Raw genomic sequence first — 20,935 nt, 5'->3', positions numbered from 1 at the left:
CATCACGTCACTGCACACGTGCACAGGCGCACGTGAATGTTACCATGGACAACAACTCCCGCCAAATTTCGATCAGGGACGCTGCACCTTGCTTTGCTCGATCGAGGCGACCCTTCCCGATCGACAACGATATTGCCTGGACCGAGAACAGCATGCCAGGACAAAAATAAGTAGTTGTGGAGACGAAAACTCAGCAGGCCTATCCACGCTTATCGTTGATGTACTATACTAGGCTTCTTTCTGTCTGTCGTCAGTCCAATTCTGCAACAAATCCGAGCTGCTGAGTTATGCAGAGCAGAAGTAGAAAGAGATTGGATTTCACAGCTGGATCGTCAAGCAGAAAGCCATTCAAAGGAAGTGTGTTCTATTTAGATCTGAGTGAGCACCCGAAACAAGCCAAGACCCTCGAGAAAGAACTGAAAATCCTTGGAGGTGTAAGTCATATGCTTCTGGCCCTGAAGAGTTTTTAATTTTTTTTCTCACAAGAATCGAGGTGCAAGATTTAAAAAATGACTTGAGTACATTTGTACATGTACCAGAGATTCTATTCAAAATCCGAGCACTCACACTGCATTGCTCTGTTATCATACATGGTTATACGCAGCACCTAACAAAGGTCATCAACTGATGCATGCTGAATGAGAACTACAGTTGTGTGATATCGGCGATATCAACAGTTCATGCACTCAAAGTCTCTCTCTCTAAACTACGATCACAATCAATGCTACGACACAGTCGCAGACTTTCACAGTTGAACTCGGGGTCGAGAGAGCCTAACTCTCGGGAACGTACTTCTCTTGGTCTGAATCACGGAAAGGCAAAGAATGATTGTGAACACTAGCAATTTATAGAGGAAGTTAGCTATCGGGGAGATCGATAAAACAGCGCAGCGGAGCAGGGAGAAGGATCGCTAGATCGAGATGGACAGCGTAGAGTACGGAATAGCTAGCGGGAGAACAGCGGGCTTTGCGGCAGAAAGATCGAGACTACGGGAAAAGACAGCGAGAACTAGCGGAAAGAATATCGAAGAGAAACAATGGAAACGTTATGTTTAGGTAGCGAATGAAGAAAGAGAAAGAGACGCCAGCGGTGTAACGGAATCCATAACTAATTGCTAAAGCAAGGGAGACAGTGTAGGAAAAGTGATATCTATTATTATGTGTGTGGACCAGACAGAGTGGCGGCAGGAGGAAGAATAAAATCTGTGAAGCATTCAGGCTATTGACTGTGGTGTGCAAAAAGCGTGTCTATCAGGCCGGCGTACAGGTTTCTATAGATGACAGGTCATGCATGCAAAGTGTCACGTGCTCCTACGCTACGGTGCGCCAATACTACACCACACCTTGTTTTCTTGAGAACACGCCCTCGTGTTCAAAGTATACAGGTAGTAAACATGAAAGAAAAATGAAGCAGGGAAAACAATATAGATAAGGGTGTCTTACGATGACGTGTAAAATGATCTTACAATTTATGGTTGTCTATAGCGGTGAGGTCGCTGGAGTGCATTCCGAGGCCGGAGGTTATAGCGAGGCGACGGGCCAGCCAGCGGTACGGGTAGGTCGTCATCGCAGGTCGGGTTAATCTGGGCCGTATACTGTGCAGGAGCGACTGGCACTTCAGGCGGCCGAATATACGGCTTGAGGCGGTTTACGTGGACCGTCAGCCGTTGGCCCTTGCTGGCGTCTTCGATGGTGGCAGTGACAGAGTCCAGCACCTTACGGACAACGAACGGGCCGGACCAGTAGCTGTGTAGTTTGGGCGACTTTCCTTTCGGGACGACGGGCGAGAAGACGGACACTTCAGCACCGACCTGGAGACGTGGCTTTGTGTGGACGGTGCCGTCATAACCAATGTGGGTAGCATGAACAGGCAGGGCATCCGCCGGGGCAGATGACTCGGGATCAACAGAGCAAGGGCTAACAGTAGCTACCCAAGTGCCTTTCTTAAGAGTGACAGAGGCCTGGTGTGTACTAGCAGCACGGAGCGGAACAGGCTCAGCGAGGGGACCCGAAACAACACTGTAAGTAGCGGATATGTCAAACACCTCATGAAGGTCAGGGCGGGGCTCAAGAAGAAAGTCACCGGTGGGAAGTGGTGCATCACAAGCAACAGGAAGAATGACTTGGGAAAAGGGCTGAATGCAAATACTCTCCGTTAAGCGGACACGACAGTTAGCGGGGAAGGGAGGTGGGGTATTGTTATCAAGGCGACAGGCATTGTTTGAAGCAGGCACAGGCTCAAAGGTAAGTCGACGGTTACTAGTGTCCAAGATACAGGCATGCAAATCAAGGAAATCCAACCCTAGGACAAGTTCTGGCTGGATATCAGCAACAAGGACGTCATGACGGAATGCACGGCCACCAACAGTAACAGACACAGACAGCTTACCCAACACAGAGACAGGGGAGCCATTAACGGATTGAAGTCGTGGAAGGGAAGACTTGCTCAAGGATAGGTGATCCGGCAGCCGAGAATACAACTGCATACTGACCATGGATACCGCAGAACCTGTGTCAATAAGAGCTACAGCAGACACATCCTCTGCAGAGGCAGGTACAGAGAATGAGGAGGCAGCATTGACAGAGGTAACAGGCACAGGTGGTTGTACAGTCGGCAAGGAACACAAACCAGAAATCTCAGAGACAAGAGTAGAAAAGGGAAGGCGGAAGGCCTGAGGATTCGACCGGTACACACACCACAGAACGGGAAGACAACACAACAGCCAAGGAAACAAAATGCAGAAATGGATGCAACCCAGTGCAAACAGAGCGATGGCAACGAAGTCAAGAATATATACAAAATCACATCGGTCACTAACCGGAGCCCAAAAGGAGAAGACGGCTGGCGAACGTGGGCTCACCGTCGCAGCTGGCGCCAGTGTAACGGCTGGGAAGCCTGGCGTTGAGGAGCAGAGCGGCAGTCCCGGGCCAAATGACCGTCTCGCCCGCAGTTCCAGCACGATGTAGAAGGGCGAGGGCTGGGCGGCATGCGGCGGGGTGATGGCTCGTCACGCCGATGGTAGCCCGTGTCCCTGGTAGATCGGCGGGCAAGCTCCGTCTGGACAGACTGCAGTGCGGCCACGGTCTCCGCCAGGGCCTTCACTTGGTCGGCTAGAGCGTCCCTGGTCGAAGATGGCTGCGCGGAACACGCGGGCAACGTTGGCGGGCGCTCCTCCGGGGCAGTCTCCGCGCGTTGGATTGCCTGATGTTGCATCGCGGCCCGAAGAGCGTCGTCTAGCGTGGCGGGGTTCAGCTCGCGGACCCGGATCCGCATGGCACGCGAATCCAGGCCCTGGACGAACTGGTCCTTTGCGAGGACATCCAAATCAGCAGGCTGCATGGCCGGGTAGGCAAGGCGTGCAGAGTGTCTTACGTTCTCGCAGAAGGAGCCCAGTGGTTGCTCCTTGGACTGGTGTGAGCCCTTGAAATTGGCGCGGTGTAGGTCCACGCGCTGGGCAGGCGCGAAACGGTCCTGGAGCGCCTGAATGAGAGCAGCGACTGGGCCCTGTCGGGTGGCCTGGGGCAGCGACTGGTAATAAAGCTGAGCCTCGTCGTTCAATGATATTGCCATGAACTGACTCTGCTCGGCGGGCGTCCAGGCATTGATGGTAGCCACTTGCTGAAAGTGGTTGAGCCACGTCGGCCAGCTGTCCGACAGCGAACCAGCAAATTTGTTTGGCATAATAGCGTGAGGAGGCACACGCGGGACGGCGGCAGGCGCAGCAGCAGCAGCACCAGCAGGAGCAGGTTGAGCCATGGTGACCGGAGCGCAGGTGGTGAACGAGATTCAGGACAAGAGGAACGAGGACCGCTAAGTGGACAGAGAAGCAAGCAAGTAGCGACCGAGACAGCAAGAGGACTAAAGAAGAAAGCACGTAGAGGACGAACCACCGCTGGCACCAGTGTGATATCGGCGATATCAACAGTTCATGCACTCAAAGTCTCTCTCTCTAAACTACGATCACAATCAATGCTACGACACAGTCGCAGACTTTCACAGTTGAACTCGGGGTCGAGAGAGCCTAACTCTCGGGAACGTACTTCTCTTGGTCTGAATCACGGAAAGGCAAAGAATGATTGTGAACACTAGCAATTTATAGAGGAAGTTAGCTATCGGGGAGATCGATAAAACAGCGCAGCGGAGCAGGGAGAAGGATCGCTAGATCGAGATGGACAGCGTAGAGTACGGAATAGCTAGCGGGAGAACAGCGGGCTTTGCGGCAGAAAGATCGAGACTACGGGAAAAGACAGCGAGAACTAGCGGAAAGAATATCGAAGAGAAACAATGGAAACGTTATGTTTAGGTAGCGAATGAAGAAAGAGAAAGAGACGCCAGCGGTGTAACGGAATCCATAACTAATTGCTAAAGCAAGGGAGACAGTGTAGGAAAAGTGATATCTATTATTATGTGTGTGGACCAGACAGAGTGGCGGCAGGAGGAAGAATAAAATCTGTGAAGCATTCAGGCTATTGACTGTGGTGTGCAAAAAGCGTGTCTATCAGGCCGGCGTACAGGTTTCTATAGATGACAGGTCATGCATGCAAAGTGTCACGTGCTCCTACGCTACGGTGCGCCAATACTACAGTTGCACCTGGCTCTGAAGAGCGAACTGCCGCAGAACAGGACATCACCAAAACATTAACTTGGGAACGTACCATGATAGGCAGCAAGGATTTAGGAACACCAGTGTCTGTTCATGTGACACAATTTAGGCGCAACACTGACAAGGAGCACTAACACATTCCACGGCATGAAAGTGAGCTTAAGCACTGCTCGATAGCGCTAGCCAATGGCCTTCCGCCTAGGAAGGTTCTTGGTTACCAGTGATAAGGCCAACGAGGGGAAGGTGAGGTTAGTTTGTCCATCATTATCTTCAGCAAAGTACCGTGCTGTAGGATGTCGGCTTCGAGTTTGTTTCAATTTGTCCTCACGAAGCTTCCCCTTCATATCTTATCCTTTATAAAGTTGAGCCTCCCACTCTGGATGGTTGTTGCTTTTCGTCGTCGAAGTGGCCTTGCCTTCCCGTCATCGTCCTAAGGCAGCATTCCGCTGAGCCTTGGAATGTAGCTTAGCTTGTGTTCGGCTCGATGGTGCTTACCTTCCCCTCTTAGGCGTTATCACTGGTAACCAAGAACCTTAGGCCATTGGTTAGCGCTATCGAGCAGTGCCCACGCTCACTTTCATGCTTTGGAATGTCTCAGTACTCCTTGTCAGTTTTGTGCTAAATTGTGCACGTCTAACTCTTCAAGATCTGGTCTAGTTGGTGGACGTTAACGCATTTGTACCCCACTGTTTCCTCTTTTTAATTTATATTAATAGTTTTGCAGTATTTTGAACTGCATTTTCAATTTTTCAGCTCTTTATTTGTATACTCCTCAACGCCGTCATCCCCACACTTTCTTTTTCACAACTCAAGTAACAATTAATTGATCGCACACAATCTCTCTGGTAAGGGAGCATCTCATAAGTTCTCGTATTTTTGTTGAACGTAACTACAATTGTACGCATTTCAACTAGACTACCACCACCCCCGCCCCTCTCTGTAGGGCTTGAAGGTGATGACCTTATGATTCGCTCAAGGAATAGATTACCAATAGGAAGTTTGCAGGTTAATAACATGTTTTGTGTCTGTCCTTCTGTTCCCGTGTCGTTGTCCCAGGCCGTGTCATCATTCTTGTCCAAGGACGCCAATATCTCCTACGTGGTGACGGCGCAGAAAGATGTGACGTCGAAACTAACCGATGTAGCCAACACCACTGGCAGTCCCTTGCTGTCTAACAGGGGGTGAGTGAGAGAACCATTTCTCCCTATGCATTTTCTGTTTGGTACGGGTGAAGGGAATGGATTCTGTTGTACAAATGTTGGATTCGCTGACCAGTCAGCACCCGCACCATGACCTAATACATGATGCACGAAGGGAAATAAGGGCTTATTTGTGTATTTGGAGGTGGCAATAGTTAAAGAATCGCAATACACAGAGCCAGCTGAATCGACATGCCAAGCCTTGTGGTACCTATATTGATTCAGCTGGGTTTGTTCATTGTGATTCTCAAACATCTGTATTAACCCTATCCGTGCTAACGACGTCCATAGACGTCATGCGTGCTGTACGCCAAACGACTAATGACGTCCATAGACGTCATGAGATTTGCGCAGTACAGCGCAGTGCATAGATCAGTGTACAAACTTTCGTAACTCCGTAAAAAATAAGTCTATCGCGACAATCGATACACCGTTGGAAAGGTGTTGAGCTCAGCTTTCCAGCAATATAAAGTTCTTTGCGATAGGAGAAAGATTGACGGAGCAGCGACGAAGTGAACACAAAATTCAAATTTTTTTGTTCATGCGTTCGCAGTTTTCTGTTGCGTGCCAGGGGATTTCCCTTTCGCACAGCGCATGCGTAATGGATACCAGCGGAAGCACGTGGATGTCAGCTTTGCAGCGCAGTTTGAATCGTGAAAATCGGCTGATCTGGAGCAAAAAACTGAAAAAGAATGTGAGATCGAGTTCCTGTGCCTTTCCGAGGCATCGTGAGGTAACTTCAAGAGGACGTAGAAGTTGCACCGCTGTGCATATTGAGTTGAGAGATACCAGGATGGATATTTGCTTGGTCCTGATCTTTCCAACAGGCCCAGAATGATGAAAATCCATCAAGGTAAACTGAATTGGGAGAAAAATTCGTTCAGACCTGAACGCGAAAACGACACCAGGAGAGTCAGTGCGCTGGAAATGCAGTTTGCTGGAGTAAAAGGGGCCAGCATGGAAAGGGTTAATATTATTATGTTAGAGGTGTTCTGTTTTTGCACTTTTTGTGATCTGTATGCCTGTACATGATAGCGGACTGTGCTCACCCGCTACTCCCGGTGACTCTCCTTCTCCGCTCAGGTGAGTTAACGTGTCACTTAGTGTTGTACTGTGTGCAGGTGTGCTTTGTGCGGGTGTGCGGGTGGGTGTGTGTGCGTGCGTGTGTGTTAGTGTGTATCACAGTGTATGTGTATGCGTATCACGTGGCAAGCTGAATTCTCTTGCCTCGTGTTGATTTTCTAATGGTTTCTCCACAACCTTAGTCTGTCCTGTGACTTCAGCCAGTGGCCATGACCCGTCGTTGTTGCCGTGAGCGGTGCATGTACACTTACTCAGACTGTGCACCTGTTATAACACAGTGGAAATTTTTTATTAAAAAAACAAGTGACAAGACGACAACACATACCGGTAGTGGGTACTGCTTATCACAGGTTGTTCTTGTCATCACTTTCCGAAACTCACTATGCTATTAATCCCCTTGTCGTGTTTGTGTTCTTTCATACAACGTGACTTGCTGCTGAGAATTGTACGAAAACTAGTTAGAGACGTCTTCATCATTGTCCATTTACTTTCGGCCATATTGTAACCATGTTTTCCTCTTTGTCCCGCGCAGCCTGAGTCAACACTTGCATGATTCGTGTTTCTCTCGAGTACAATAAAGCCGTTATGACGTGCCCATTCTGCTTGTCCTGTAGATCGCAATCATTAAAGTGTGACTTTTGTTTTTTGTTGCTTTTGCTTTCGCTGATGCAGTTGTGATGCTGTTCCCGGGTCTGGTGCGCCGCTTACCTACGTCCGAGTGAGTTACAGTGAACCCCGTTGCAATGGCTGGTGACGTGCTAAGAACTTCTCCCTTGAAGTACATTTTATTTCAGTTTTGTATGGTTGGCATTGTGCCGAGGAGTCTTGTCCTACTCTTTTGTTTAAATTTTGCAGAATACGCGTGCGCAAAAGATTTTGCAGAAGGCTACTCATGGAACCAAGGTAAGCAACCAGTGAACACGAAGGAAGACTGGACCCTGGTGTATCCTCTCCTGTATAGAACTGCACATCTATCTTTATCTAGTCAGCATGGGTTTCAAGTCGACGGGGCTATGCTGTACATCGAATCAGCACAAGTGTACCTCAAAGGAGTTGTGTTGTACCAGTACTGTAAAACTGGGAATTTTCGGTGGTGTAGTATTTTCGGTATTTCCCAATGTCAACGGTTCGGTAGCGCGAAAATTTCGGTAAACCAGGTTTCCAGATCCAAAAATGCATTTTGCACGCTGTGTGGCATGGCAGTGTTGAATTTCTAATAGGTCACGTTTTATTTTAGGTAGAAATTGCCTGTACCGAAGTTATCGAAAATAAATCTCCACCGAAAATTTTCCGGTTTTACAGTAGTCTGTTCTCACTGGACCTTTGCTTGTGTGTCATCGTTTGGAGAATTAGGCTCTTGCTTGTTATGATTGGAAAAAAACCGTGCTGCGAACCGTGCTGCGACCCACAGTTAATATAATATAATATTATTATTGGGAACTCGTGGCCTGGCATGAGTAATACATGGATGTGGCAAATGGGCGAGGCCTTTGGCCTCTGGTTGGTGGATCTGATCTATCCTCCCCCACCGTTTAGGAGCTGCATCTGACGCCTGATCATGGGGTGGTGGCGTCCCACGGAAGCGGAAAGGTGGTTCTTGACCAGGGAGTTGTACGACTCCTTGTTCTTGACCTGCCCGGTACGTGAACCCCGTCGAATTTATTTATTTTGATTTTTATTATGATTACAATTATTCTACAGAGAAGACACCCTGTTCTTGTCGTGTAATACTCTTCTTTTCGTGTCTTTGGCCATCCCTCTGCTCTCTGTGGCCTGTGATCTATCGTGTTTTGTGTGCTTGCTGTAGCTGGCCACCGCGTCTCGACGCGACATTGTGTCCATGGTGAAAGACTGGGATGGGGTCAAGGTCGTGTCTCTGGAGAGAGTTCTGCGCATCGTGGAGAAGCACCGACATCTCATCTCCGGTGACGCTATCAGCCAGTCGAATCTAGTGGTACGTGTACAGCACTTGTGGCACGCATTAGTGTTTTGTCCTTTACACTTACTTACTCTGGTAGTTGTCAATCTAGCGTTAGCCATTTCAGTTCACAAGAGAACGCGTAGTAACAGTTTTTATTTTTTTATTTTTTTTACTAGAGCCACGTAAACCCGTCATGTGTGAGCCATGAATAAGGGGAGTGGTGGCGTGGTCTGGGATGCTCTGCCGACCTTGGGTCTCGGCTTCATCACAACCAGGCGCGCCAATAGCAGAGAGGGAGAGAGAGAGAGAGAGAGAGAGAGAGAGAGAGAGAGAGAGAGAGAGAGAGAGAGAGAGAGAGAGAGAGAGAGCGGGGAGGGTTGGGGGCAAGAGAGGGGGAGAGAACTAAATAAAGTATAATTATATAATACGTAAGGGGTGCACATTCAGATCCAGAGAAAAGAGTAAGCAGGGCACGAGGCGTATGGCAATATGCAGCAGTGTGTGGGCAGATGTGCATACATCTTACAAAGTGTCAGTGGCCCAGTGCCATTGCTGGGCACGGAGGTGCCGGAAGACAGACACTTTGAAACTTTGCAGCCGTTTCCGGTCAGGTGGCTGGCTGAGGACGGCGGGTGGCAGGGCATTCCATACAGGGACAGCACAGGCAGGGAAAGCTCTACGGCAACTCTCCCGGCTATTGACAGGTAGCCCTGTCTCAAGCTGGTAGTTATGCATGTCGAGACGGACGAGAGAGAGACGAGTGGGTCGAACATGGGCTGGTCGGGGGGCTTGAGAGGGAGGCAAGAGCTGACGAAGTGGGCTGGTAGGATTGGAGCACAGTAGCTTGTAAATGTAGGTACACGCAGCTACCATGCGCCGGATAGACAGCCTTTGCAGCATTGCGCCGGGGCCAATCAAGTGGAGGGCTGAGCGCTGCGTCTGGTCAAGTCGCTGCAAGTGACAATCTGCTGCGCCCATCCAGACCAATGGGCAGTACTCCATTACTGGGCGTACAAACCCACGGTACACTGTAGCTCGGCTGCGAGAATCCAGGAGCGGCGAGGCCTTCCGCAGGAGCCCGAGACGCTGGCGTGCTCTGATGGCGATGGTACGGAGGTGGTTGCGGTGGAAAAGTTGGCTGTCCAAGGTTACCCCAAGAAGCTTGAGGTTACTCTCTCCATTCAGGGGGACACCCGCAAACTGTACTGCTGGGAGGTCCCAGGCGGGGCGCGGCGGGGCGGAGGTGTAGGCGTGCACACCACTCACCCTGGATAGTGGTCCTAAAACAATAATGGCCAACATCGCAGGTGTACCGTTCTTGCTCGTCTAACTCAACAGAGGGTTAGCACTGCCCCTTTTGCCTTTTTGCCATGCACGGTTGATGACTGGGTCTTTGAAGATCGTTCCAAACTACTTTGGGGGCCATCCGGCATTATCAATAAGTTTTACGGAACGAAAAAAGTTCAGTTGGCGGGCCAGAGGTCTAGCCAGGATTTTTTGCCAGCCGGCCAATGTTCTAGTGAAAATGCATCGTTCTGGGGGATGCGCCCCCAGACCCCCGCCATCAGTCACATATCCACACAGACACACCACTACAAATCTTTCATTGCAGCTTGCATCTCCTTTCGCTTCGTCCAATTATGGACATTCATCAGGCAGTTGTGACAATGTGATTATAGGTAAATTAACAAAATATGGAAAAGGAAGCAAACAGCTACATGAGCATGGATCATGTGTTCACCAACGTCATGTCTGCAGCCAGTGCCTCTCGGTGCGCAGCACAGTGGATATGCACCATGAAGGGGTTCCGAGCCTTCAATTGGGTGGCGACACCACTGCGACAACCGGTGAAGTTGGCAGCACCATCAGTGCCCAGGTGGACAGAGCGCATGGAAATGACTCGGGATGCACAGAAGCCGTCCATTGTCTTGATGAGCTCCTTGGCCGTCGTCTTCGGCACAGGGATGAGGGTGCCAAAGCGTGTCACAACGCGACCGTTGTCCAGAAGACGAAGGTGTACATCAAGCTGCGTCAAGTTGCTGACGTCTGTTGTCTCATCAGCAGTGAGGCCAATGAACGGAGAGCGGCGCACCAGTGTGTCCGTTTCGCGCACCACAATGTCCGACATCGACTCCAGCAGCTGACTCAGAATGTCGTGACTGGTGTATTGGGCATTGCGCGCTTGCTGGAGAGGAGAGAGGTCGACGCCAACTTGGCACAGCAGCTCCTTCAGCGAATGCCACTTCTGAAGAGCGATGTTCTCCTTCGCGATCCAATACAAGGCTTTCATGGCATGGATCAGCGCTTGGTCGCATTGATCCCCCACCGCAAGGTTGCGATTTGATGACCATCCGCTGTAAACCACCTGCCTGATCAATGCGCTGCCTATCGTGCTCCTTCCGGACGCTCTCCGAGTGATAGGCAGATGCTTCGTGGTCTTTCACACTGTGGACCTTCAGCCTCCTGCAGCCTACAGTCCACCAAACATCGCCTGAACTACCACCAGCACCAGACAGCGAAGGTTTATGGAACAGGCACAAGGAACAAAACATGCGCGCCTCCTTATCACCTTGTCCCTGAACATCGACAACGCGGTGACTTAGCCACCCGCAATCTTCTTTCCACTTTGTAAAAGCTTTCTGAATTCCCATTGCAAACTACTAATGCTGAGTACTAACTAGCACCGCGGACTCAAGTACACTTGAGCTAGAGTGAAAAGCCCTTATATACCAAAATCATTGCATGCTGTCCACGTGCAGAAGGTCACTGCATACCCGGAGCTCCGACCACAACTAAAGCAACGCAGAGGAACTTAAAGTGGTGGATCTCCGACCACAACTAAAGCAACGCAGTGCCTGAGTGGTACGCCAACACAACTGGAGTAGTGTACAATGCCGATGGTCATGTGTTCCGAAATGCAGCATGCACAAGACCCAGCCTAGCCACGAATGGCCCACGATATGACAGTCCAGAGTCTGTAGCTGTCAGTGTCACAGCCGTGTACCCACCGGAAGCAGCGAACCATGACCCGACCTGTTACATTTTACTGGCACTCTGCGCACCACGTACTCAAGTGCATACTCAAGTGCATTTGAGCGTACATACCTACGCCTACGGATATGGGTTTTACTCCACCATCTCGACTCAAGTGCTAGTGCAGTGCACTACAGTCTACATGCGTGACCTCAAGAGTCGAGTGCATACAGTACGCCCGCAAGTACAGTGCACTAGTGCAGTGCCAGTGTCAGTTCAGTGGAAGTTTTCACTGCTGTGCCGGTCGTTCTGTTTCCACGATTATTCGGACATTGTAGTGGCAGAAACTGGACCTATTTTCGACAGCTGACAGTGATCGACTCTTACCTTGGCGGAGGATAGTGGGCTTGGTGACATGATTGAAAGAAAAATGATCCCCGAACACAGCATGCTACAAATACTTGTACTTGTAGAAACTGAAATTTTTTCTAAATCTCAATTGTTTGCCAGCCGGCCGAAATTGGAACTGTCTCAGCCGGCAGGTCGCCCTCCCAGCCGGCATTCTCTGAGCCGGCTTTGGCTAGGTCACTAATCGGCTATAGTAATATATCGGCTATAATGATACGATTTCTTTGTCAAAATGATTTTATTGCATACATGTTTCATCGGCTATAGTGATGATCATAAAAAAGTATACATCGTACATGTTCATCACAGACATCAACGTGGATGATCTCGCCTTTTCCAGCAGCCTCGACGATGTGTCCTTGGTCGCAAAGGAGAAGGCGAGATCTGATCGCGGCAGTCAGGAAGCGCTGGTACGACTATGATATCCCTCGGAGGAAATTCGAAATGTTTGGCGTTGGCTGTGCTTGTTGTTCTGGGGCATCCTCGAGCGAGAGCGGAGGCAGTAATAATTATTATAAGTACCAGCGCTGAAGCGCTACCGTGGTCTCCGCCGAGATGTTGGAGAAGGCATTCAGGTACAGTCTGTATCGGCTATAGAGTGACCAGATATAAGAATATATCGGCTACAGTGATATTGGTACGAAATATCAAAAGCAAAAACGTATTTTATCCAGTACAAATATCACTATAACCAATATTATCGGATGTAATGATATATCGGATATTATGATGGCAACAAAGAATCAAAACATGCATAACACACTATATTATTATCGGCTATAGTGATAACGTTTTAAAAATACATGTAGCAATAATATCAAAGGCCCTATTTTTTACTTTCTTCACTTTGCTTATTTTTATAGTGATACATGTACATGCACATAACAGAATTTTTTTATGGAAATGTGGGCACTGTCAACTATGCAGCACTGTCAAAACGCCATGCTGGAAGTATTTCCTTGCCTTTCATGTGTTGATCGAAAAAAGAAAAAAATCGATCGTATCGCATATAGTGATGCATCGGTTATAGTGATAAAATCACGGAAATCAAAAGGGTATGCTATAGCCGATACAGACTGTAACAGCGAAGACGATCAGGGACGCGGAGAAGCTTCTCCGTGACATACGACCTCACGCGTCGATCGACCTGCCACTTGGAACGGTTTCAGCGGTGATGAGTCGAGCGATGGCGACCCAGACTGAGACTCTACTCCCACTAATCGATCCTGTAGATATGTCAATTGAATGTGTTGAAGTGTTTCTCTTCCTAAAGAACACATTTGTTGAGCACAGGAACTCCTTGAAAACTCATGTCAAAAAGTCACGAAGTTTTTGTTTCCGCAGGAAGTACATGTAGCTCTGCACTGCGCGTACTGCACAGTCACATGCACAGCACGTTCCTGCACGCTGCACTGATTCGAATGACACCATACACGCATGTGTCAGGCATCCCTAAGTATGCATATCGCCTGTAGTAATATATCGCCTATAGTGATATTTTCACGAAAATCAAACACCAACGCTATAGCCGATCCGCACTGTACAGGGAAACTGCATTATAGTGTACCGGCTCCAAGTATGTACTGCATACCTGAGGTCAAATGACTGGCATAGCATCATGCTGAGTTCTCCGATAACGCTGATTGATAGTGCGTTATATCCCACGGTATGTTATAACCAGGGAACTTTTTACTGAAATTTCAGTATCGATCGAGGCAGCCAATGCAAAGTGTGCACTGTCATGTACCGTGGATGCTTGATCTGTCCCTGCAGGCGCAGTGCAAATCGGCCAGCAAGACTAGCGAGACCCATGTTCATCAGCTGCAGGCACCGTACATCAAGGTGGAGGACCGGAGCTGGTAGGTTCCGCACGCTCAACTGGCCTTGTGGTATGTCCTTTTGTCCTGTTCCTCTTAACGGTTGAGTTGAGTGTTCGCAACCATGTTGAAGGAGCCTTTGACGTGTCGGTCTGCCTTTGCTCTGGGTTAGGAATCGGAATTTATATCCGCATTTTGTTCTCACGTTTGCTACTGTAGTAAATATCGCCCGTTGTACTTGGAGCTCACTACTTGGCCAAGACCTGACTTTAACTCATCGCCAGGATCGTGTCCATTTGAATCCTCTGATAAAGGTATGTCTTTACTTTCATGTGGTGTTTGTACTGTTTGACTGTTCTCTTGACTCAACCTTAATTTCGCGCAAGGACATGCTCCTGGCGTCCTTTGTTTGAGTGTTTCCAATTCAGTATACTTACCCTGGTCTCCATGTTTATTCTCTGCAGTGAGTGTTGCCATATTTTGCCTACAGCCCTTCTGTGTTTCTGTTGTGTTCATCTATGATGTAGGCCCGTACGTGGTGCCTATCGAGCAAAGCAATCGCGTTCGACTGCGCCTTAGCGAGAACAGGAAGAAACGGTTAGTGCCAAGTAGCATTATTGCAACTTAAGTCTAACGCCATGGGCCACGCGTACATAATATGAAGCGAAGCTCATCTCTGACTACCAAAGTTATTGCATGCCCAAGATATCCCTGTTGAGGCAGGGAAGTCATAGAGGGCAAAGCATGGTGGGGAGACAAAGGTTAAAAGAGGGCCGTACAGTCGACCTACCCTTATAACGATATTACCCTTATAACGATATTTTTCTGCCAAACCAAATCACTCCATTGACTTTTGTATACAACGCCTTACCCTTATAACAATATTGCTATAACGATATTACCCCTATAACAATATAAAATGGGCTGACCAATCAACACTTTCCATTCTATAACAATATCCAGCAGGGGATATGTAGAGTCCACTGTCAAGGTAGGGCAAGATTCACTTGATAAGTCGCTGGGACATGACGAAATGCGATGAGGGCACCAGTGGGCACCTTGCTGTGTACGTAATGTGCATGTACATACGCTTTCGACGCTATGAAGAGTGTAAAAAATGAACTAAATTCATGCATGATGACGTATGTGTATGAAATGAACCAGTTACCCCTATAACAATATTACCCTTATAACAATATTTCTTGGTCAGACGAAAATATCGTTATAATGGTAGGTCGACTGTATATTAAAACTGAGTGTCTGTTCGGGTAAGTTTGTCAGCCGCTGCTCATTTTAGTACCAACAAGATCACACGACACTTGCAGACAACAGCACGAACAGTTCACCAGCCACACTCCACGGCAGCAGGTTGTATTTTTCCTGAGAAGTCTTATTTCGTCCATAAGAAACAGAACTCGTCAGAGGAGAAGCAGTTGTTGAATGAAATGGGCTCGGCTGAATGAGTTCTCGTCATCTTATGGACAGAAACAAGACGTGTTAGGAGTAACTCTACTTGCTATCGTGGAGTGCGGCTGGTGAACTGTTTGTGCTGTCGTGTGCAAGCGTCGTGTGGTCGGTCGGGTCCAATGAAACACCTGCTATGAGTGGACGGACCGAATGAAGATGGCAACAGCAAATTATTCATTTCTCATATTGTGTTCGTTTTCTTTTCGGTAGTGTCACTTTCCCTCTCACTTTCCGTGTGCCTGTGGAATAGCACTGCGGTCCCTTTTGCCATGCGGGGGTGGGTTCAACAGCTTGGAATGATGGCTCATCACGTTGTGTCTTGTCCTGTAATCTGATCACGTCGCTGTAGGAAATCCTCTGAGAAAGCAACTGAACAGCCAGCTGCTGCCAAGCAAGAGGAACCTGAGGCAAAGAAGGCAAATGAAGTCGCCGGCGGTTGGAAGCGGAAAGGTTACTGTGAATGTTGCGGCCTGAAGTTTGACTGCCTAAACACGGTATGTTCCAATTCTCTTCCTCAAGGGGCAGTGTTGCCGAAAGTCATGGACCTTGTTTCGGTCAGGCTGACTTTTTCCGCATCCGCTTGAATACCACTGTCCTCAGGAATCTAGTTGCAGATGTAACTCTGCAAGCCGATCAAAGACCTACTAAGTCTTGATTTTCACTGTCCAGGGGCTGCTAGTCTTGGTCCTCATGGCATGACAGTACTAAATACCAACCATTGGAATTTTCTGTTAGCAAAAATGGATTCATTTTATGTGCGGTATCTCAATCCATATTTGGGTACCAGTTTCGAAGTAGTTCTAGTCAGATTTTGAATTTGGAATTTTGCCTGAGAGTGCCCCTGGACCTTTTGATTACACTGAATTCAAAATCTCAATCTCTCACATTTGGCCCTGGTCGCGTTTTGTGTCCAAGCTCTTCACATGTAGCTAGGTCCCATGGCTGTCTGTGTTGGCTTTGCTTTCTGTGCCTGGACAGCATCTTACATCTTCACAGCATATCAAGTTTGCAGCAGATAGTCGCAACTACAAAGAGCTGGACGAGCTAATACAGCAAGCAAAGTGTTCTCTCAATGACTATCTCGCCCAGCTATCATCAACTCAGACAAGGTGAGCTATGAGCTATTGAAGCGAATTCCCAACCTGTTATCTGCGTGTACAATACTGTGCAGGCAAGGAGAGGCGATGGATAGTACACCATGATACATGTTTAGTTAGGCATCGGTAATTGCTTGATACTATGTGCACACCATTCTCATGCCAGAACCATGTGCATTTGTTTGTTTCTAGAATAGAATCACAATTTCACCCAGAGCTCTGCTGTTGTGTGTGTGTGTGTGTGTGTGTGTGTGTGTGTGTGTGTGTGCATGTGTGTGTGCATGTGTGTGTGCATGTGTGTGTGCATGTGTGTGTGCATGTGTGTGTGCATGTGTGTGTGCATGTGTGTGTGCATGTGTGTGTGCATGTGTGTGTGTGCATGTGTGTGTGCATGTGTGTGTGTGCATGTGTGTGTGTGCATGTGTGTGTGCATGTGTGTGTGCATGTGTGTGTACATGTGTGTGTGTGCATGTGTGTGTGTGCATGTGTATGTGTGTGTGTGCATGTATCTTGCGCAGAGGTGAATCATCAGCCAGCCCAACACCGGAAACACCATGCGGCCAGCCTGACACAGCTCGTAATGAAGAAGCAGTCAGGTTGCCGACGCCACCGGCAGAGTTCCTTGGACAGAGGCGATCGAGGAGGCGCAGATCACCCGCTGACGCTACTTCCAAGTCTTCCTGTTTCAGCCCAAGTCCTGTCAAATCTTCACCGTGTAAACAGGCGGCTGAACTGGCAAGTTCTGGCCGCTCGAATCGTAGATCTCCTATTACAGATGATGCCACTGCCACTGTTGCTGTGGCTGGGAAGTGTACCCAGGTTAGCCCTGGTGCTGTGGATGGCAAGTGTGCCCAGGCTAGCACTGGTGCTGTGGCTGGGAAGTGTACCCAGGCTAGCCCTGGTACTGTGGATGGGAAGTGTGCTCAGGCTAGCCCTGGTACTGTGGATGGGAAGTGTGCCCAGGCGATGCCTTCGCTCAGCCCTACCAAGAGGGTTTCTGCTGAGCAAGCAGCGGATGAAGAAGCACGCCACCAACCTGACCATGCTCCGGCTCCGGACGATGAATCTCGGCCAGCAAAGGGCGAGCAGCCGGAAATAAACTCTGCCGTCAATACCTGCCCTAGCACACCTATCACTGCCGAGTCGACTCTATCTCAGGAAACAAGTCCAGCTCGGCAAAGCCCGGAGCAACAACGGTCCAGTCCCAACAGCAAGTCTTCATCGCGACCCACTAGAAAACGTAAACGACCTTCAAGATTCCATGTGAAAGGAAAACAGCGTTCTGCAGCACCGGAGAGTCTATCTTTTGAAGTGGTGGAGCCATCCGAGATGTTTGTTGCTCCGCAGAAGGACGCCGATGAAGACATCTACGCTCACGTGCGTCTCCTTCCTTCATCTCCTGCACCGCAAGAGAGGCCACCCCGACCTGCAACACCTGATGGTGAGGTGAAGATGGCAAACACTGCCACTCCAACTCGGCATACTGCTGCTGATGCTGCACAGCTGGATAATGTTCTGCCGCCAGATGTTCACCCACCCCTGCCCAAAGAGAGCCCGCCGCGTACACCGCCTGCTCCCAAGGATTCTCCAGGTGGGAGTCCACCGTTGCGACGTAGCAGCAGGCACAGCAGCTCGCCAACCGCATGGCCTCTCCCATCAGCGAGTGTTCAGGAGATGCACTCTGCCCTGGTCTTCTCCCCCGTCAGCCGCAAGCGCAGCCGGAGCTATCTGAAAGAGCAGTACTCGCCTAGACAACCAGCACAGCCACACAGCGCATTGCTTCGTACTCAGTTTGCTGTTGGCATGTCATCTCCAAGAGGAAGTTCGGGATTTCACATAGCAGACTTTACTTCTAGTCCTGGCCTAGTTGATCAACACCAGCAAGCAGTTAGTCGGGCGTTTATTCACTTAGAGGAATCCTCTTCCTGCGAGTCGGACCTTCCCGTCACGCCCCGGCGCCACCATCTGCGGAAGCGGCGCCGTTTGATGTCGTCCGACTCGCCTCGAATACCCGCACAGCCTCCGCTGCCCACGTCCGTGCCTCCGCCGCAGCCACCGCTGCCACCTCCGCCGTTCATGCCTTCTCCGCTACGGTGCCAACCGCCCCTTCCAACGTCACCACCGCAGCCTCCGCCACCTCCACCAGCAACGTCACCGCCAAAGCTATCTTCTCCGCCTCCGCCTAGGGAGCAGCGGGGTAGGCAGCAGTCGAGCAAACGCCGCAGTCGCCACAGAGACTTACGTAGGTCGTCATCCTCATCAACCGGCAAAGATCTTGGTATATATTCTTTCACTGAGTTTTGACGTTGCCATTGTTTTAACTTGTTTAGGTCTTCTTTTTCCCTCTTCGCTCACCAGAGTGGTCGCATGTCTCGTCATGTACTGCTGGGTTTTTGACATCCCCATTCAATTGCTCAATTTGATTGTAACGCTAGATAGATTTCTGATTTATGCTATTTTCTGGCATGGTATTTATTTGCATTTGTCGGAGTGGCGTCTTCTGACATTGTCACATGGTGACACACACACCCTCCCTCCTCTTCTCTCGCTCTCTCTTACTCACTCTTATCTTCCCCCCCCCCCTCTCTCTCGCTCTCACTCTCTCTCTCTCTCTCGCTCTCTCTCTCCCTCTCTCTCTCTCGCTCTCTCTCTCTCTCTCTCTCTCTCTCTCTCTCTCTCTCTCTCTCTCTCTTTCTTTCTCTCTCTCTCTCTCTCTCTCTCTCTCTCTCTCTCTCTCTCTCTCTCTCTCTCTCTCTCTCTCTCTCTCTCTCTCTCTATACATCTTTCTCGTTGCTAGGCTTGTGTTTCTGCTGTTCTGTTTGGAGGTTTTATCGCTGTTGTCACTAGTCCATTTGCTGGTTGTTGTTCGTTCTAGTTTGTCGCTTTGGCTGTGGCAAGCTGCTGCAACTGATATAGTGTGCCGTGTTTCAAGTAACAACATTATTGTTCTATGTGTGTTGTGTGTGTGTTGGGGGGGGGGGGGGGGGTAGAGATGCTCTGTGGGGGGGGGGGGGGGATGCTGTGTGTGTACATTCAGGTGCGTGTCTGCACGTGTTGGAGATGGGGGGGGGGGGGGGGGGGGGGGGCACTGTGTGACTTTTGGCTCAGGTTTGTAAACTGTAGACCTCCTTTTTTTGTGTTTCGTCTGTAGAACTTCACAATGTACAGGGTGATTGGTGTAGAGACCCCGGCTGTATACCATGGTGTACCGTGTGTCTGTTCATGTGTGCGGTGTGTTTGTTCATGTAGACATTGTGTCTACTCCGAGTGCCTGATATGAGAGTATCACATATTGCTGTAGTATATTGACACATACTTGTTGAATGTCAACGGCAACTCTACTTTGTACAGTTGTCCCACTTTAGACCAGCACTTTATAAACCAGCACCATTATTTTTCAGTAACCAAAAAGTCCTCTTCATGCACACTGCAGCAGAACTTGAATCAGATTATCATTATTTTGATAATCCAGCACCCTCCCTGATCCAGCAGAATTTCCTTTAGCACCAATGGTGCCGGATTATAAAGGAACCACTGTACCTGCACTAGCCAGTAAATACCCTACAAATATAAGGTGTAATGTGATTGCATGCTCAGCCGCACATCTACAATGTCATGTAGATCTACATGATGGTATGAGTACTTCAAGTATCAAGAGTAAATGAGCTGGGAGCTGGGAGCTTATAATAATAATAATTTATTATGATTCTTGGTGTTGTCATTATGAAGTTAGTTCTAGTAACTTCTACTCCAGTCTAGAGGACCGTCCCCATGATGCGTGCAGATTTCTACTATGTACTAGTATCCTACAGTGTGCAGCTTACCGGTATGTACTCTTGCAGTCTTGCAGTCTTGGTACGATCTTTCTCAGCCCTATCACCAGATCACCATGATCACCAGATCACTACTATCAAGAGTGCATAATCCGGCCGGGGGAGGGCGGAGTTACATACTCTTGATAGCATCAGGGAGGACAAGTTCCCTGGTCTCTACTACTCTAGTACAGTGTACATGATTGTATGGACTCTACCAGCCAGTAACTAACGCCAAGAGTACAATAACCTTGGGGGTTATGTACTCTTGCTAAGGCGGGCTCTACTGTTGTACATTTTAAAATTATAATCATAGCAGTCATCAGTACTGTTCAGGTTATGGTGTATCCCACGGGGCCCCTCAATGGTCTGGATCCGTCTCAGCAATTGTGTTGGTCGGTCGACTGGCTTTCTTTGTGCATGTGCAACCAAGCGCAGCGGGCACCGCAAGTACTTGTTTTGTACTAGTAATATGAGCAAGATCATGATTATACTCTTCATGTACTCTTGCAAAGTAACATTACTAATAGTTGCAGTCTTGGTACATGTATGAGC

The 20,935-nt window shown here is 49.0% G+C and overlaps 1 protein-coding gene across 1 annotated transcript; it reads left to right on the top strand.

The window, feature by feature from the left end:
* The first annotated feature begins 87 nt into the window (after positions 1 to 87).
* Positions 88 to 19,133, top strand: LOC135815936 (protein chiffon-like). Its single transcript, XM_065329292.1, has 12 exons — positions 88 to 434; positions 5,660 to 5,784; positions 6,838 to 6,885; positions 7,558 to 7,603; positions 7,741 to 7,788; positions 8,693 to 8,839; positions 13,961 to 14,046; positions 14,224 to 14,318; positions 14,532 to 14,601; positions 15,821 to 15,965; positions 16,450 to 16,580; positions 17,087 to 19,133. The coding sequence occupies exons 1-12, from the start codon at positions 288 to 290 to the stop codon at positions 18,870 to 18,872; spliced, it is 2,874 nt and encodes a 957-aa protein (XP_065185364.1). The 5' UTR covers positions 88 to 287; the 3' UTR covers positions 18,873 to 19,133.
* Positions 19,134 to 20,935: the final 1,802 nt, after the last annotated feature.

The sequence above is a fragment of the Sycon ciliatum genome, chromosome 4, assembly GCF_964019385.1.
Source record: "Sycon ciliatum chromosome 4, ocSycCili1.1, whole genome shotgun sequence".
Lineage (NCBI taxonomy): Eukaryota > Metazoa > Porifera > Calcarea > Leucosolenida > Sycettidae > Sycon > Sycon ciliatum.
Note: the sequence above shows the minus strand (reverse complement) of the source record. Positions and strands in the feature narration are given on the sequence as shown.

What these genes read in the sequence shown, in the direction of transcription:
- LOC135815936 (XM_065329292.1), top strand. Translation starts at nt 288, where the DNA reads ATGCAGAGCAGAAGTAGAAAGAGATTGGATTTCACAGCTGGATCGTCA. An exon ending in CGCCGCTTACCTACGTCCGA is followed by an intron (nt 7,604 to 7,740) that starts GTGAGTTACAGT and finishes TAAATTTTGCAG; the next exon opens with AATACGCGTGCGCAAAAGAT. An exon ending in CTATCATCAACTCAGACAAG is followed by an intron (nt 16,581 to 17,086) that starts GTGAGCTATGAG and finishes TATCTTGCGCAG; the next exon opens with AGGTGAATCATCAGCCAGCC.